General features: G+C 47.6%; 1 protein-coding gene across 1 annotated transcript in view; it reads left to right on the top strand.

The window, feature by feature from the left end:
- The window catches only part of RAB26 (RAB26, member RAS oncogene family), a 107,591-nt gene that overhangs the window by 67,205 nt on the left and 21,141 nt on the right, over positions 1–19,245 (top strand). Inside the window, exons 3-4 of the mRNA XM_083414045.1 lie at positions 11,886–11,927; positions 14,019–14,085. Coding sequence (XP_083270171.1) covers positions 11,886–11,927; positions 14,019–14,085 — 109 coding nt within the window. The remainder of the gene's footprint in view (positions 1–11,885; positions 11,928–14,018; positions 14,086–19,245) is intronic.

The following is a 19,245-nucleotide window of genomic DNA, read 5'->3' as shown; positions in this document are numbered from 1 at the left end:
GCCTAACCTACCTCACAGGGTTGTTGTGGGGATTAAATGAGATTGGGGGAGAACCATGTCCCACCATCTTGAGCTCCTTCGAGGAAAGGTGGGATATAAATAAAGGAAACAAACAAACAAACAAACAAACAAACAAACAAACAAGAAAAGGATAAAACTGTCAATAGAGGAACAGGCTAATTTCCCTACCTCCCAAATGAGAAAATGTATGCCTGTCCATCTTGCCTTATATCTCAGGTTCTGCAAATGCTAGGGACGTGCTCTTTTAAAAAAATGAAAGCTGGGGATCTGGCGATTCATCTGGGCTGCGGCTGGGATTGTTGCCTCCCCCCCCCCAATTCCTATGGATGCCCGTGTTCAGAGCCGTCCAGCTCACCCTCAAACATCCTTCATAACAACCAAAAGTCTGCTGCTAGAAGGGAGTACCAGATTTGGCCTCCTGGCTGGGCTGTTTTCTGCTACAACAGGTATCATCCAGCTGCAGCCTCTGCACTGACCTTCAACGCTTTCCTGGCGGAGCATCTCTCCAAGGGTCTCTCTTGCATTCTCACTTCCCCAGATTTTGCTTTCTTTCTTACTTTCTTCCACCGCCACCTTTCCCAATACTATGATTCATTCTCTTTCTCCCTGTTCAGACAGTTGGGTTTTTTGTAAAGGTATTTTTAAACCTCTTAAATCATCATTTCCCCTCCAGCAGACGGTGTAAATTTAGCCTGTTGCCTCGCTGCTGCTGCTGCTGCTTCTCCTCATCTTCTCTCCTTTGTGAAGGCTTGGGGGTTTTTTTCCGGGGGGGGGGGATAAGGAGAAGGGTCCTGGCCAGATCCTTTGGGAAGGAATGGAATCTGAATTCCTGACCTATCAATCAAGAAAAATCAATCTATTAGCAGGGCGGCTATCTGCTGCTTGCACACAAAACCAATATTCTAAAAGTGCTTTCTGATTTTTTAAAGCTGGTTTGGGGATAGGGCCAGTGGTAGAGCATCTGTCTTGCAAGCTGAACATCCCAGGTTTGGTCTGCAAAAACATCTCCAGGTAAGGCTGGAGTCTGAGACCCTGGAGAACTACTGCCAGGCAGCATAGACAATACTGCTAATGTTCTGGAGTTGTGGGCTTTTATGTCCTGTTTTTGTAGCTCTGTGATGCAAAAGTGCCTCTCCTGATGGCAATGTTTCGGTGACATCGGGGAAGCATTGCAGGACAACTGATAAAATTGAATGAAGTGTTGACAATCCAGTTATAAACCCAGGACTGATGCGCTATTATTGTGTCGACGACACATTGTAGAAGACACCCCCAACCCACCACACAGCCAGGGCCCTGTGTAACAACACTTTTTGATTTGTTTTCATGTTGCACCAAAAAGATCCCAATCTGTTTTGTGCATGCTCAGCTTGCTTGATCCTTGGACGGCGTATAATCGAAAAGAGGGACGAGCCAACACTGGATTTCTTTGAAATAAATTGGCAAGGGTTGATTTTTGTCTCCTGTTTGTTCTGGCTTTGAATCCAAAATGTCACCATGTTCTTGACTTCATTGGCACTCAACAGCTCCTGGAGACATTTCCTGGCTCAAAGAATGGCTCTTTCACAATTGTTTGGAGCCACCTTCATTTGTCCATTCCAGTAATGCACTACCTTCCCTCTCCTTGCCTCCCACTTCGCTGGTATTTTCCCATTAGCTCTTTCTACCCTGTACAGTTCTTTTAATAGAATCATACAGTTGGAGGGGACCATAAGGGTCATCTAGTCCAGCCCCCTGCAGTGCTGGAATCTCAGCTAAAGAATCCTTGCTAGTTGGCCTTCCAACCTCTGTTTAAAAACCTCCAGTGAAGGTGAGCCCACCATCTTCCAAGGCGGTCCATTCCACTGTTGAACAGCTCTCACCATCAGAAAGTTCTTCCTGATGTTTAGCCAGAATCTCATTGTTTTGGGTCCTCCAATCAGAAGCAGCAGAAAACAGGCTTGCTCCATCTTACACTTGACAGCCCTTCAGCTATTTGAAGATGGCTCTCATGTCACTTATTAGATTTCTCTTCTCCAGACTAAGCATCCCCAACTCCCTCAACTGTTCCTCATAAGGCTTGGTTTCTAGACCCTTGATCATCCTGGTCGCCCTCCTCTGCAGACAGTTCCTGCTTGTCAATATCCTTCTTAAACTGTGGTGCCCAGAACTGGACACAGGACACAGGTCAGGTGGGGTCTGACCAAGGCAGAATAGAGTGCGACTGTTGCTTCCCCTGATCAAGATGCTAGACGTCTGTACCAATACTTGTTTTGCTGCACATTCACATGGCTGCAAATGAGGAAAGTATCTATAGCAATTCAGTGGAGCAGAGACTGTGAGAGTATTTGTGCATGGCAAAATCGAAGAGATTTAGCACACACTTCCTCTTCCCAGGGTTCCTTGGGAACTATAGTTCTGTGAGACTGGAGGGCAATATTTATAACTCAGCCTCCAGTTCCCAGGATGTTTTGGATGGTATCAGGCTTCCCCAACCTGTTGCCCTTTAGAAGGTTAGGACAACAACACCCATGAGTTCTAACAATATATATATTTAGCACATTATTGATAGCCGGCCCTACCATTAGCCAGAAAGAGGCAACTGCTTCAGGTAGCAGTTGATGGGGGCCTTTGGCAGCAGCCCTATGGCCATTCCTCCTGAGGAGCGCCTCCTGTTCCCCTCTGTTGGAGGACAAGTGTGTGTGCCCAACAGCCTCTACTGCTGTCCCACTGACAGTGTTGCAGTAAGATTCAGCTGGCTTATGTATTCAGAATGGGGTGGAGTGGGACACCATCTTGTTTTTGCTCCAGGCAGAGGAACATATTGGGCCAGCCCTGACATCATATGTGTTAATTGGCTCACCTGTGCACCAGGAGCAGGGCTTTTGTGAATTACTGCTGTTAATTGTGTCATTATTATCACCAACCTTCCTTCTTTGCATTTCATTTCCTTCTGACCTCACTGTTCACAATCCTGCTCCCACCCCAGCAAAAAAAGCAAAAAGCAACAATTCATGTGAATATATAGTTTCCTTGCCTCTGATGAAGTGAGCCATCATTTGCAAAATCTTTATGCCCACAATAAATTTGCTAGCTTTGAGGTTGCCTCAAGACCCTCTGTTGTTGATGTTTTGCTGTAGACAGTAGGGGACTCAGATGGCTGAAACAACCGCCCCTCTGGAAATAATGCCGGAGGCCGCTCTCAGCTATTTAGACTCCAGTTGCTGAAGGCTCTGTTTGTTTGATCAATTGTGTAGGCAAGACCAGAAGGCAGCAGAGATACTGAAGTGTTGGTGTAACCTGCCGCTGAGTGCCTCTTCCAATCAGGATAAGAGCCACTGCAGCTCAGTGTTAGAGCACCTGCTTTGTATGCAGAAAACTCTGAATTCAATCCTCAACAGCATCCCCAGGTATAGTCAGGAAGAAGAGTGGCCTAGAACCCTGGAAAACTGCTGCCTGTCATTGTTGACAATACTGAGATAGATGGACTCTGTTATAAGGCAGCTTATAAGGTAAAGGGCCCCTGACCATTAGGTCCAGTCGTGACCGACTCTGGGGTTGCGGCACTCATCTTGCTTTATTGGCCGAGGGAGCCGGTGTACAGCTTCCGGGTCATGTGGCCAGCATGACTAAGCCGCTTCTGGCGAACCAGAGCAGCACACAGAAATGCCGTTTACCTTCCCACCAGAGTGGTACCTATTTATCTACTTGCACTTGGACGTGCTTTCGAACTGCTAGGTTGGCAGGAGCAGGGACTGAGCAACCCCGTTGCTCACCCCGGGGAGCTCACCCCGTCACAGGGATTCGAACTGCCGACCTTCTGATCGGCAAGTCCTAGGCTCTGTGGTTTAACCCACAGCGCCACCTGCATCCCAAGGCAGCTTACATTCCTATTCAAATCAGCTTTTAACTCAAAATCATGAAGGCTGGAAGCTTCATTTTTGAAGAAGGGGATGTAGCTCAGTGGTAGATCATGCAGAAGGTCTCAGGTTCAATCCACAGCATCTCCAAGTAGAACTGAGAATGTGCTCTGTCTGATATGCTAGAGAGCTGCGGCCATTCAATGAAGGCAATACGGAGCTAGATGAACCAAGGGCAAGGCAGGCACCTGCATTCTCCCCCACCTGAAGCCTCTCAGCAGCTGTTGGTTTATTTCAGGAAGTGAGGGGTCTTCTCTCCCCTCCCCTCCTCCCAAGGTCATTTATATTCTGCAAGCAACCTCACCGCCCCCAAGAGCATCAGCACGATTCATTTCGAGGTTGGGTGCCCTGATTGAAAGGTGCTGCTGCCACATGCTTGTTATCAGAGACAAGCTCCCTGAGAGGGAGCAGCGAGATGAGGGAAAGAGGGCTGCGCAAGGTTCTGTGCGAGTGGAGATGGGTTGATGCTCGGCAGAAGCATGTCATGTAGGAGTCCAACAACTCTGTTCAGTCTCAAAAGCCCACCTGCCTCTTCTCCCTGACCCCCACTTCTCCCCCAAAAGAAAATAAAAATGCTCTTAGTTTGAGAGCAGTTGGAAACGCTAGTTTGCAGTAAGAGAAGAAGGTATTTGCAGCCACGAAGAGTTGCTTGTTAAGAACAGAAGAAGTAGCCAGGTTGGGGTGAATTACTCCCCCAGGACAAGGATAAGTATCCAAGAAGAGCCAGCTGGATCAGGCCAGTGGCCCATCTAGTTCAGCATCCTGTTCCCGGATGCCTCAGTGGGAAAACCACAAGCAGGATTCAAGCACAAGTGCATTTTCCCAGTGTGGTATAGTGGTTAAGAGCGGTAGTCTCGTAATCTGGGGAACCGGGTTCGCGTCTCCGCTCCTCCACATGCAGCTGCTGGGTGACCTTGGGCCAGTCACACTTCTCTGAAGTCTCTCAGCCCCACTCACCTCACAGAGTGTTTGTTGTGGGGGAGCAGGGGAAAGGAGAATGTTAGCCGCTTTGAGACTCCTTCGGGTAGTGATAAAGAGGGATATCAAATCCAAACTCTTCTCCTCCTCTTGTGGTTTCAGCAACTGGCATTGTAAAGCATCACTGCCTTCAGCTATGGAGGCAGAGTACAGCCATGGTGGCTCGTAGTCCTCAGGAGCCTTCATCTCCACAAGGAGGCTGTAAAAAACTTGTGCCTTTCCAGTGGGCAGAGAAACTGGTCTTCTGAAGTGAGAATGGGGGCAAAACACCTATCTTGTTCCACCAGTTGGGTTCCCTGCTTTTCACTCCACCAGTCGCCAAAGGCATTCCTCTTCGGTGGTCTAAGAGCAACAGAAGCTGCTCAGTTGCCTGGAGAAAGGACCGCTTCTACTCAGTTGCCTGGAGAAAGGACCGCTTGTAGCAGTTTGGCAGGTTAATTGGTTTGATGGGCCTCCACCTAAGTCCAGCTGCATGGCACCTTCAAGATGTCTTCTCTGCTCCCATGCTCACCAGTGTGGCTTTTCAATCATAATTTGTGAATGGTGGTTCTTTCAGTTAACTAAAGCAGGAGAAGGTTCCCAGGTGATAATGAAATCCCTTGGAAATCCTTCTTCCCCCACCCCAAAAACCCATTGTCTTGTACTTTGCTAGAGACGGCCTGTCACTGAGCTTAGAGGTGTTGAAGGAGGTGCAAATTACCCACTGCAAGCAGAACAGGGCAGAACTTCCTGTAACTGTTGAAGGTTTTTGCAAAGGACAAAATACAGCCTAATTGTTACGCAAAGAAAGGGGGAGGTTCCTTCTTGTTTCCTAGAGAGGTAGATTAGGGCATGTGTAAAGGTGTGACAGTTGAAGGCAGGCCTGATTGAGGCACTGGTATGCCTGGTCATCTGTTGAGACTGTGGCACACTGTCATAGAATTGTAGAGTTGGAAGGGAAGCCAAGGGTCATCTAGTCCAACCCCCTATAATGCAGGAATCACAGCTATAGACTCCTTGAGCAGTGGCCATCCAAACTCTGCTTAGAAACTTTCCAAGGAGCTCAAGGCAGCATACGTGGTTCTCCTCCACCTCCCCGTTTTATCCTCACAACAACCCTGTGAGGTAGGTCAGACTGGGAAACTGTGACTGGCTGAAGGTCACATCAATGACCAATGGTCTCCCAGGCCCTAGTCCAAGGGTATGCAACCTAAGGTCCGTGGGCCAGATGCGGCCCAATCACCTTCTCAATCAAGCCCGCAGACGGTCCGGGAATCAGCGTGTTTTTACATAAGTAGAATGCGTCCTTTTATTTAAAATGCATCTCTGGGTTATTTGTGGGGCCTGCCTGGTGTTTTTACATGAGTAGAATGTATGCTTTTATTTCAAATGCATCTCTGGGTTATTTGTGGGGCATAGGAATTCATTCATTCCCCCCCCCCAAAAAAAAAATAGTCCGGCCCACCACATGGTTTGAGGGACAGTGGAACGGCCCATGGCTGAAAAAGGTTGCTGACCCCTGCCCTAGTCTAGCACTGACTGCTAAACCAGACTGGCTTCCTTGTGGTGTCTTGAAGAGCAGGGAACAGCTAAGGGGAATCCACAGACGAGTGGAGAAGCCACTGATCAGGACCTTGGACAGTTCATTGGCACGGGCAGAGAGAGAGCTGTTGCCTCAGCAGTGCGCTGTGGGCTTATCCACACATTTCCTCTGCTTTTTCCAGCCACGGTCTGCGATTTAAAGCTCTGTGTCGGCACCCTCTTTTTGTTTTGCTCCGGAGCTTTCACCACCAAACCCCACTTTTTAAATCTAGATCAGAGCAAACATACACCCACAGAAAACCCGAATGAATGTTTTCTCCAATTCAGCTTTAAAGAGCAGGTTTTCATGGGGAAAACTTGGGGTAAAGCAAAACAAAAACAGCCATTTGGACATGGAGCATTAAAGCCCTGACCTCTGCCTGGAAAGAGTGGGGCAAAAGATAAGTGTGGATAAGCCCCTTATGGGGCTGACTGTCGTGGTTGAGCTACAGTCCTCCTTTGCCTCAGGGCTTACATAAACCTGGAGCTCTCATCTTGCAGTTCTCTCAGAAAACCATTGTTTGTTTTCAGAAGTGGGAGCCCTTCTTTCCGGTTGGCATTGTTAGGACATGAATCTCACTTGATCCCTAATGAAAGCAAATCCGTGGAGGGGATAAGCCGTGCTGTCGACACGGGTAATGAACTTGAGGCCTTGCTTTTCTCTGCAAAGCAAACTCATTTATTCCTTGCATTGAGTGAGGCGCCAGCTTGGATTGCAGGTCGTAATTGATGGACGGTCAGAGGCAGCCTGGTGAGGATTGTCTGAGATGCCAATATCCATTCCAGTGCAGATTCTGATAAAGCCTGATGCATAAAGATGGGTATGCTTAATAAAGAAAAGAAAAAAGAGCATTTGATCTTGCTGCCACTTGCTAAGCTGCTAATGGAGGCAAGAGCTGGTTGAATGAATTTTTGATAAAGGGCCCAGCCCTTTCATAGGAGCAAAATGGATATGAGGTTGGAAAACAGACTGGTGACCAGGGCTCTGGGGGTGATGTGTAGTGGTTAGAGCATCAGACTAGATCCTAGGAGACCAGGGTTCGAATCCCCACTCAGCCATGAAGCTCAGTGGGTGACCTTGGGCCAATTAGCCTAACCTACCTCACAGGACTGTTGTGAGCACAAAATGGAGGAAGAGATCTATCTTGGGATCTTTGAGGAAAGGTGGGATATAATTGTAATACAGTGGTACCTCTGGATACGTACGGGATCCATTCTGGAGCCCCATTCACATCCTGAAGTAAATGTAAGATGCAAATGCGTGTCTGCACATGTGCGGATCGCGTTTCGGTGCTTCAGCGCATGCGCGTCACTTCATTTTGAGCGTCTGCACATGCGCGAGCGGCAAAACCCGGAAGTAGCACACTCTGTGGAGCGCAACTCGAAAATACTTAACTTGAAGCTACTTCAACCCGAGGTATGACAGTAAATAAATAACAAAGTGAGGTTATTTACACTATATCATCTTAGCTGTCCTGACTTTTCTTTAAAAACATGTTTCTTGATCCAGATTATTGATCTCCCTATGGGATTCTTGTGGCATATATGTGCTAAATGTTTAATCCAGTTATCAACCCTCTTTCAACCAAGAGTTCTTAGCTGGAATGTAAAAAGGCATTGTTTTGCTCATCTGTTCTATATTTGGTAAACGCTGCAACGTTTCTGTTCCACTTCAGTCCGCCTTCCGCTCAAACATCGTAACTTACATAACTAAGTAAGTTGCTATGCAAGTTAAGTTATCATTACCTAATTCCATCCCATTCATTTCAGTGCAGAGAAAGGCTATGCAAATGAGGGGAAAATGTAATCAATTACATTTGCAGATTGAAACTGACAATAACAGTGAAAACATACTTGCTGGATTGATTGATTTCCATACTAGATGTGAGATGAATAAGTGAACATGGGCAAATTTTTGCTCTCGTTTACCGTTTTATTGGATGTCACTGACATCCCTAATTCTTAGGCACTCTGGTGCTGTGACAGGACCAAGGGCCTCTAATGAAGAGGTCCTGGAATCCTCAGAAAACTCTGATTCCTGTAGTAGCTTGAGGAACCTACGGCATTGAAACCTGTTTTGCAACCGGTTTAAGATACATTGTGCTGCCATCGTCATTTGAGCAAAGGACTACAGCTCCCATCAGTCGCAGCCTGCACATCTGTTGAGTTTCATGGCAGCAGTGGCAGTGGGGGGGGGGGTGTTCGGCAGAGGGAGTGGCATTTTGAAGGAATACACAGGCATTCAGGGAGTTAGTTCCAGGCATACAGGGTAGGAAGGTTGAAACAGTGGTGCCTTTTGAGGAAATGGGAGAGTTTGGGATGGTGGATCCTGCTGGAACCAGGAAAGCAAAGCTTGCAGGCATGGATGTGTCATGATAAAACAAGGCTGTGTGTGTGTGTTGGATTTGAAGGGCAGGGCAATGAGGCTGTGCTGACTGGCAAGGTGTTTTGGGGTTTAGGGAGGGCACAATGAAACCAGCTCAAAATCATGGACTAAAGAAACCCAATACTGTTTCAAGAGAAGCTGAATTCTCTGTGAATTAGGAAAACAACACAGAATCCTTGACCTGGTTCCAATAAATCCTTCATAGCCTCCCTACACCCAGACCGACTTCTGAGAGTTTATAAAGCTACTAGGGAAACATTAGCACCAGAAACTTGATTTTCTGAGTGGGGTAGAGGAAGCAGAGATACTTACGCAGCTGAGCTCTTTGATGGCTTTTTGGAGTCTGCGCATGGGACGTTACGGCTTCTGTCTCGCGCCTGATGTGCTCGCTGCTGGTGTGTGCCTCTCCCCTTCTTCCTCCCCCTGTTAGATCTCTTCAGCGTGCCCAGCCCCTGCATGGGGAAGGTTAGCGCTTCGCTTTTTTGAAGCTGGCTGCCTCTTGGCTCCGCTCTCTCTGGGATGGTGGCTTTGGAGCCCAAGATGAGAGCTTTGTAGCTCTTGTTCTGGAAGTTCCTGCCTCGCGGAGTCTCGGTCAAAGCCGATGCAAAGATTTAATCTTCCTAAAGCAATGATGCTCGCAGATTCACAGAAGGGCTGGAAGCTAATGTGATGGAGATGGCAGGCAGGCAGGCAGCCCAATTTTGCTACCAAAAATCTGTACTGAGTCTGAGGTTCAGTTCTTGGCATTTCCAGGTAAGGCTAGGAAAGACCCCAATTTGAAACCTAGCAGCAGAGCCGCCTCTGGTCAGTGCAGACAAAGTTGAGCTAGATGGACCAGTGGCCTGACTTAGTACAAGGCAACTTCCTATGCTCCTGTTTCAGTCAGCTGAATACAAAACCATGAGGACTAGAATCTTAGCTGAGTGATAGAGTGTCTGCTTTGCAAGCAAAACATCCCAAATTCAATCCCCAGAATCTCCAAATAAGACTGGGAATATCGCTTGTCTGAATGTATGAGAGTAACCACTGCCAGTTGTGTTTTTGCCTGACCTGTTTCCTGTAATTGTGTGCTGATCTTCTAGCAAGAACAGCTGATATCCCTTTTTAATGCCTATTGTTCCAAGCTTTTAATCTTGCTTCATGGTCAATTTTATTGCCTAGTAAACTCTGTAAATGCTGGAGGGAAGCTGGGAACATACATAATGTTTCTTTGATGATAAATGACCGGATTTGCAATGTTTAGAAAATGCATAATGCAGCCAGGGGCCCCCAAAATGGGGAAACCTTGTCTTACATGAGATGTGGGACTCAATCCCTCAGGAGGCAGTGATGGCTCCCAACCTAGAGGGCTTTAAAAGAGGATTGGGCCTTGCAGGGGGCTGGGCTCCATAACCCTTGGGGTCCCTTCCAACTCTGTGATTCTATGATTTCTATCTTTCTATGTTCCCTTTGCGGATATGTGCACCCTTTAACATCGGCCTTTGTTCTCTTGAGACTTTGACATGGCTTTGAATTAACTTCTAAGGCTGGCCTATCCCAGGAGGGAGACTTTGATGTCTGTAGTCTCTGCTCTTGTCTAGCAGGGATGGATTGTCTGCAAAGAGTTTGCTGTGTCAGCTTCTGCATTTAATGGCAAAGTGTTCCAAGGAGCATGGTGAATGAGATGCTTGAGTGTGCAAGAATTGGGGGGGGGGGGGCAGGTGGGGGGGGCTCTGGTGGGTCCCAGCTGGATTTAAAGTTCAGCATCTGCCAACAACGTTTGCTGGTGCCCAATACTTCAGGACTGGATTACTACAAGGCACCATTTGTGGGGCTTGCCTTGCACTTGATCCAGAAGCTATAGTTGGTGCAGAGAGATCTTTGCTCAGAGATCTGCATTGATGGCCGATTTGCTATTGGGCCAAGTTCAAGGTGTTACTATTAGTATGTAAAGCCCTTACCAACTTGGGACCAGTTTACTTGCGAGATCGCCTTACCCCATAAATGCCCACTCGACTCCTTTGAACTGTAGAACTGGCATTGCTACAGGTGCTGCTTAACGCCCATTCTGGATTTGTAAGAAATAGCTATTTTAGTGCGGCAGCACCTGCACTTTGGAACTCCCTGCCTATTGATAACAGGCAGGTGTCTTCACTGCACTCTTTTCAGCACCTGCTAAAACTATTTTTGTTTAGGCAAGCCTACCTAGATGCGGGTGGCGCTGTGGGTTAAACCATAGAGCCTAGGAGTTGCCGATCAGAAGGTCGGTGGTTCGAATTCCTGTGACGGGGTGAGCTCCCGTTGCTCGGTCCCTGCTCCTGCCAACCTAGCAATTCGAAAGCACATCAAAGTGCAAGTAGATAAATAGGTACCGCTCCAGCGAGAAGGTAAACGGCGTTTCCGTGCGCTGCTCTGGTTCGCCAGAAGCGGCTTAGTCATGCTGGCCACATGACCCGGAAGCTGTACGCCGGCTCCCTTGGCCAATAAAGCAAGATAAGTGCCGCAACCCCAGAGTCGGTCATGTCTGGACCTAATGGTCAGGGGTCCCTTTACCTTTACCTAGATGTTTAGAAAGTTAATGTGAGTTTTAATCTTTTCTTTTTCCTTTTTTAGCTTTGAAGGCTTTTTAAAAAAACAACTGTCAAGCAGTGTATAAATTGCATGAGATTTAAAAATAAATAAATTGGGACCAGCAGCAGGCAGGGAGCCCAACAAAAAGTGGTACGAGGGCCTATGACAATCAGAATCAGAGCTCATTAATTTTTGTCTTCCTCCACCTTCCTTTTGAGTTCTACAAGGGCAACACTGAGATGGAGGAAGAGGAGGAAGGTGGCAAGTTGCCCCCACCCCTAGGCAAGGAAGGCAAGCAGGTGTGGGTTGGCTGTAGACAGACTGAAATTGGTGGGACAGTGCCCTGTTCACCCTAGGTGACTAGCCTCCACTGGGCATCAGAAGTATTTGTAATCCAGCTTTGTAGGTTATTTGGCTGCCCCGTACCTGATGTCGATAGTGGCTCAGGTCACACACAGATTAATTCACTTCTTTCCCCTCCTCTCTTCCAGAATAAAGTCTTGAATGTGGATGGCGTAAAAGTGAAGTTGCAGGTAAGGCAAACTGTGTCCGTTCTGAGCTCAGGGTGCTTCTGATATGTTTAGGGGGGGGGTGTGCCAGGGTGTGTGTGCGTGCTCTGGTCCATGGGGTCACGAAGAGTCGACATGACTGAACGACTAAACAACAAAGCCAGGATAACTCTTTCCATGAGCAAAGCCCTTGTCATGCCTTGGGCTCCCAGCGCCCTGCTAAATAGCTGTTAAATAGTGGAATTTAATGGAATAATGCTGTAGCGCTGAGTGTGAAGAGAGGTGCCATATTTAAAGAGAAGCCCTACCCAGGCACATTTTTCACCCACAGGGTGATTCCAGTCTCACACCTTGCATGGTTTTCACATCCTGCTTGCAGCATTTCCAGAAGAGGCATCTGGGTGGCCATTGCTGGGCAAGATGGGTCATTGGCCTGATCCAGCTTCCAGTCTCTTCTGAAGAACATAAGGAACTCCCTTCCTGTTGCTATCAAGCAGGTGCTTTCACTGTATTTTTTTGGGCACCTGCTAGAACATTCTTGTTTAGATAAGCCTGCCCGGATGGTTAGAAAGTTGTTGTGAATTTTAACCTGATTTAGTATTTTGACTTTGTGTACATTTTAAAGTATTGTAGTGATTTTTTAAAAAATGTTTTATCTTTTCGTAAACTGCTTTGAGGGTGTCCCCCCCCCCCAGGAAAGCAGTTTATAAATTTTATGAAATACAAAATAAAAAGAGCAGCCTGCTGGCTCAGACCAGCAGCCCATCTAGTCCAGCCTCCTGTTCTCAAAGCTGCCACCCCGATGCCCCAATGAGAAACGCACAAACAGGACCACCCCCAGCAGAAGAGCGCTTTCCCTTCCTGCTGTTTCCAGCAACTGGTTTTTAGAAATAGCAGACTGTGGATGTAAACCATAGCTATCATTGCTAGTAGAAATGGTCCTCAGCTGTTACATGCTCTTTATTATGACGGGTTGCAAAAAAGCAAACAAACGTATTTCCATTATTTGCTGATGCTCATGTTACAATGCAGCCCCCTGAGGCATCAGGGTGCTGTGCTGTTAGAAGTCTTCCGCTACCTCCTTTCTCCTTCTGCTCACACTTACTTGGGTCCCTTCTAGAGACGCTGAAAACCCACCAAGTCCTGCCACATAGTCATGATCAGTTGGGGGTATACCGTAATACAGCACCAACAGTTCCACAGGTAGCAGTTTGTCGCTGCCTGTCTCCATCTTCAGAAGGGGCTTAAGGAATGGTCAAAATGGTGGGTTTTTTTTAGTACCGATGGGACTGGTGGCATCGGCAATCCTCTCCCCACACAACAGAGGAAGATGGTTCACCCTGTGAAAATGCCTTTAGTCCATTAAAGGCAGATAAATCTAATTATGAGGGTGCCCTTCTGGCTGGTTGTCGGATGGATTTTCTCATTTAAGGATGCACCGTAAGCTGTTCGTCAAGTAAATGGGAACGTCTTCAGAATGCTGCCAGGCTGAGGAATGGCACGGCCCGTTTTGAAGAGGCATTACTCATGTCACCTTTTGCCTATAATTATCTTTATCAACATCTCTCTGCGGGCTGAGAAAATTAATCATGTTTCAGATTGATGGGGCCCCTTCAGCTCCTTGTTAGGAAGGACACCTTCCACCAAGGGCGGGGGCGGGGGAGCTGCCTTGGTGATTGTGGAGAGAGGAGCTCGATTTCCTTCTTCTTGTCAGAAAGGACAACTTTAGATTTCTGCTCCACAATTTCCAAAACAGTGCGTCAAGGGCAGCCTGTAGTTTGAAGCCTGGGGAGACATCCTGGGGAGACAGAGGCTCTGTGGGCAGGTGGTTCCCGTAAAGATCCATTAAAAGCAAGACCATTAAAGGTCTGGACTCAACCCTCAGAATTTTGGAAACCCCAACAAACAAACAAACAAACAAACAAACAACAAACAACAAAAAGGGGAAATGTCACTTCCTTCCAACCAGGTGCTTTCATCAAGAGAAGAATGAATCCACCCTCTCTCCCCGCCCTCTTGACTGACTTGGGGCATTGACTTATGGGATGGAAGGAAGGAGGTGATGTGTGTTACGAGTTGACCTCTTGTGACTTCATTGCTTGTTGATGTTTTCAGATCTGGGACACGGCCGGCCAGGAGAGGTTCCGCAGTGTCACACATGCCTATTACCGAGACGCCCATGGTAGGAACCTCTAAGCGTTTCTTGCTTTCTGATTGAAACTCAGTTTGAGTGGGACAAGTTAGAAGAGAGAAACTGTTTTGTCAGCCTGGGGCTCCATCCATTGGTCTTCCGCTTTGATTTTCAGGTTGGAAGCAGGGCAGAAAGGTGGTACAGAGAACAAATAAATAAAATAAACAAATTTGGAAAAAAAGAGAAGTATTTTCACCAAACCTCCTAGTTATGAAAATGTTCACCCCTTTTTAAGCCCACACATGACTATTGTTGTACCCCTGCCTGTGCTTTCAGGAACATTCTTCCATCCATCTATCTTATCTATTCACAAAACCCACTCTCCTCCCCGCCCCCCCCCAAAAAAAAATCAACTAGGAGAAGGGCCATAGCTGAGTGGTAGAGTACCTGTTATACTTGCAGAAGGTCCCAGGTTCAATCCCCAGTGACATTTCCAGGTAGCGCTGGGAGAGACCCCTATCTGAAATCCTGGAGAGCCACTGCCAGTCAGTGTAGGCAGTACTGAGCTATATGAATCAATGGTCTGACTCAGTATAAGGCAGCTTCCTGTGTCCCAAAGCAGTAAATACAAGAAGGCCATTACCTTTTGCAGTTCCAATATGAAAGACACAACACAAGAGGAAAATGGATTTCGGAGGGAGGAGGAAAACTGCAAATATGGGTAGCAGTTCTTTATTACAAGTTCTTCTAATGACCAGCTGGGACAGAAGTGTTTCAGGGAGAGGAGGAGTCCCAAACTTGCTGGTCTTCAGCAGAATGGACAAAGAGGGCTTCCAGCTCCCATCTCTGTCCTCCTACTTTCCTTAATACCACATCCTTGCTTCCATCAATAATCACTGCTTCTTCAGTTTCCTAGTTTAGTGACATGGACTAGCCCAGCCAATAAGAGATCAAGTAGTGAGCAGTGGATGATGGCACAGAATTACAAAGCCAGCCAGGTTTGTAAACGGGAGCAGAGAGAGTCAGTGGAGAATGAAGGTGTTGGGTTTGAGCACTTGGAAAACAGTTGAAAGGGACCTTTTGACATTCCTAAAATTGTCTTTTAAAAGCAATGAGCCCTTTCATCTCACCCCTTCTGAACTTCTACAAGCTGTCAGCTTCTGGTATCCCTCAGCCACTTCAATTGGTTCCCAGAGCTGGATTGGACTCAGGCCAGATTCTTTCTTTCTTTCTTTCTTTCTTTCTTTCTTTCTTTCTTTCTTTCTTTCTTTCTTTCGCTTTTCTCTGTTTTATGAAACTTATTTATTTGGTTTTTCAGATTAAGGTTTTACAATTACATATCCAACATACAACATAAATACAAGATTCCAAAGAATCTCCTGGACTTCCCTCCTCCCCTTTGTGGGTCCTATTGTTAATAATTTCCTCCGGCATCTTTTATGATAATCCAAATCTTTTACATCTTCATTGTGTACAAAATTCACTATTAAACTACAAATGTGATTCGAATCCTACTAACGATTTTAGCTGTTTACAATGGTTTTTAAGATAAATTATAAATTTTCCCCATCTCTTGTTAAAGTTTTCGTCTTCCTAATTTCTGATTCTTCCTGTCATTTTAGCCATTTCGGCATAATCCACCAACTTAATCTGCTATTCTTCTTTGGTACGGTGGATTCAGGTCATATTGAAAGCATACAATTAAATCCCTATTATACCACTTTAAAAAGTCACAACTTCCCCAAAAGAATTATGGGGACTCTAGTTTGTTAAGGGTGCTGGGAATTGCTAGAAGACCCCCTATTCCCCTCCTAAAGCAACAATTTCCAGAGTGGTTTAGCAACCTGTCCCCCCCTCCCAGGGAACTCTGGGAACTTTAGCTCTGTAATTTACAACTCTTGAGCTCCTTGAAAGCCTCCTTATCCCCACATGAGTGGGGCCAATTATAGAGACTGTGTGAAAAGGACTAAAAAGTCTTTGGCCAGATATCTTTCCTGGTTTGATTTGAAAACTTTTATGTTTTGAGTCCTGTCATCACAGCCTGTCCCTGCACTGGCTGGAGGTTCTAGCACAGAGTTGGGGAGTTTTCAGCCTGCAGGCCAAACTTGGCTCCCCATGTGGCCCATGAAGCCACTTTAGGGAAGCAACACCTGCCCCGCTTAGGCTGTGATTCCTGCCTTGCAGGGGGTTGGACTAGATGACCCTTGGGATCCCTTCCAATTCTATAGTTCTGTGATTCTGCCTGTTATTATCACAGCTACCTATCTAGTTTTATTTTCTGCATGAAATGGTATCTTTATGCCCTTTGGTTATGTTAGTTAGTAAATGATTGTCCTTTTGAGCCACGTGGGTTTCCTGCAAACACACGATATCATCTTCCTCTCTCTTAATCCAATAAGAGATATTCTTCCTATTCGCTGGACGGTTCATTCCATTAACACTAAGAGATAGATGCCCCTGATCTCGAGTTCGCCAAAATGCTTCTCCAGCCTGGCAGAGCAAGTGGAAAGCAAGGGGAAAGTTGCTGTTGTTCTTATTATTGTAATCATGATTGTAGGGACGAGGGTGGCGCTGTGGGTTAATCCACAGAGCCTAGGATTTGCCAATCAGAAGGTCGGCGGTTCGAATCCCCGTGACGCGGTGAGCTTCCGTTGCTCGGTCCCTGCTCCTGCCAACCTAGCAGTTTGAAAGCACGTCAAAGTTCAAATAGATAAATAGGTACCACTCCAGCGGGAAGGTAAACGGCGTTTCCGTGCACTGCTCTGGTATTAGTTGCATTTGTATCCCCCCTTTTTTCTCCAAGGAGCTCCAGGTGACGAACATGGTTTCCCCTTTCCTCATTTAATTCCCAAAACAACCCTGCAAGGTAGCTTACGCTGAGAGGCAAGGCTCAAGGTCAACCAATGAGCTTCATTCATGGTTGAGTGGGGTTTGAACCCTGGTCTCCCAAGTCCAAGTCCAATACTAACCACTACACCACACTGCCCCTTACCTGGTGTTTAGTCACATTCTTCAGAGGGGATGGGATTTGCCACATTGGTTCAGAATTTCCAACATCAAAGGGCCATTACCTCTCCGCCCCGGCCTCACTTGTGACTTTGCAGAGAGTGACATTTTGCAAAAGGCAAAATTCCTTTTGCAGAGGAAGATCAAGGAGCTAAATGGTGGGATATTTGGGGGGTATGGGGTGGAATTGGATTGATCCGACCCAATTTTTCGAGCTAGGCTCTTCCTTTCCTTGCATGCTTTGAACTTGCACAGAATTCCAAACAGGGAAAGCGACAGCCCTTTGCCTTGTCAAGGGCTGCCAGAAGATGCTGGCAAGCGCTGTTTCCCTCTTCAGATTGCTGCTCTCCCAGCCCTCTAAAGTCAGGCAGGCAGCCCCATGAAGTGCCTTGAAGTCTCTGCCTAGCTCATTAGCAAGGAGGAAACTTTCACACTGGAAGCCTTCAAAGGAAGCCTTCAAAGGTCTGCAGGAAACAGAGGTTTTTTAAAATGGGGAGTGGGTGGGGGAAGGTGCACAGAACAAGGAAGGTGGGGCAAATTAGTATCATTCTCCAGATTAAGTGGGTTGCTTCCCACTTACCCTTTGGCTGAACAGGCAATGTCACGACCCCAGCAGCAACCAGGATACTGAGTTGGAGGCAACAGTGTCCTCGGCTAAGGAAGTGACCAGCTTCCTGGGTCTGAGCCTGATGTGGCGTGGTTTTTAGAGTGTTGGACTAGGACCTAGGAGGCCAGGGTTCAAATCCCAGCTCAGCCATGAAACCCATTGGGTGACCTTGGGCTAGTCACAGTCTCGCAGCCTAACCTACCTCACAGGGTTGTTGTGAGGAAGAGAACCATGTGTGCCACCTTGAGCTCCTTGGAGGAATGTGATAAATCATCATCATCATCAGATGACCACTGAACTTGAGGCTGGCAGCAGGAGGCCACTGAACCAGCTGCCATGGCAACCAGGCCCATAGAACTATGGCCAAGATCCTTTCCCCTGGCACAGTGTGCCTCTGGCAAGACTTCACCAGTCCAAGCAGCGCCGGCTTGTGCACCACCAGTTGGGAGGCCAGGAGGAGATCCTGCCTTCAGGCCAGAGAGTTGACCCTTTAAGAGACTCCAGAAGGGGTGGGATAGAGGCAGAGGCTCAAAAGTGCTCCATTCACCTAGTCAGAGCTCTCAAGGATATCTCCCCAGGCCTACAACAAACAACTGTCTGCCTGCTTTCTGAGCTCCTCTGTGGAACCAGGGCAGGGCAGGTGAGGGTCCCATCGCAACTGTTCCTCCTTCCTGCCACCCACACACTCTCCATCTAGTAGAAAGAGCACCATGGGAGGAAAGCTGGCCTGGAGGTTGTTTTGCAATCCCAAACAGTTGGAGACAGGCGTAGGTCAGCAATAAAACCATAAAGCACCTGATGTCGGTGAACTCGTTATTCAAAGAAGCAAAACAGCTCATGCCTAGTGGTCACAGCAACTCTCCCCAGTCTTGATCAAAGGAAGCAGTTGCGAGGACTGAAGGTCCCTGCCTTCTCACCGCTCTCTATGGTTCTTCCTCAGCAGCCTAAGGCTCTGTCGTCTTGTCTTTCTTTGCTCTTCCCTCTTCATTCCTCTGCAGGTTCTAGGAGACCAGGGAGGAGCTGGTCGCAGCAGGAGGGGGAGACTCCCTGGGTTCTTCAGCAGCCTGCCTCATCTCTGTCTCATGGCCCACTTCCTAGCCTGCCATAGCATCTCCCTGCTCACTAAACCCTGTTGCCTCTTCTCCTTCCGACACCTCCTCCTCCACCCACTCTGCTCTCTCTTCTCCCTCTGACCACTTGTCATTGTCCCACCGCCAATCCCCTGGTTCTGAGCCTTCTTCCCCTGGGGGTTCCCCTGCTGGTGCCTCCCACCACTCCTCTGCAATTCAGCCAGTCCATGACACCAGCTCTGCCAAAATGGGACACCCAAGAAGGCATTGGGACAACTCCAGAAACCCTTGCAGCAGTCCCACCTGGGTGTGTCCAGGGCTCCTTCTGATTGCAGCTGCTTTGCTGATACTGCTGGGCATGGGAGCGCCCCGCCCCCGACACCCCATCTACTAGTCTTGCAAAGCTGGGGGTCAGAGGGCAAGGCGTGTGTATGTGTGGAAGCCTCTTCTAGGCCAGTTTCCACTCACCAACTAAAGCATTGCCTGTGAATTAAAGACCACAAGAAGCAGGCCCGCCAGGACTCAGCT

This window comes from Podarcis tiliguerta (assembly GCF_965153285.1).
Source record: "Podarcis tiliguerta genome assembly, chromosome: 14".
Classification (NCBI taxonomy): Eukaryota; Metazoa; Chordata; class Lepidosauria; order Squamata; family Lacertidae; genus Podarcis; species Podarcis tiliguerta.
Note: the sequence above shows the minus strand (reverse complement) of the source record. Positions and strands in the feature narration are given on the sequence as shown.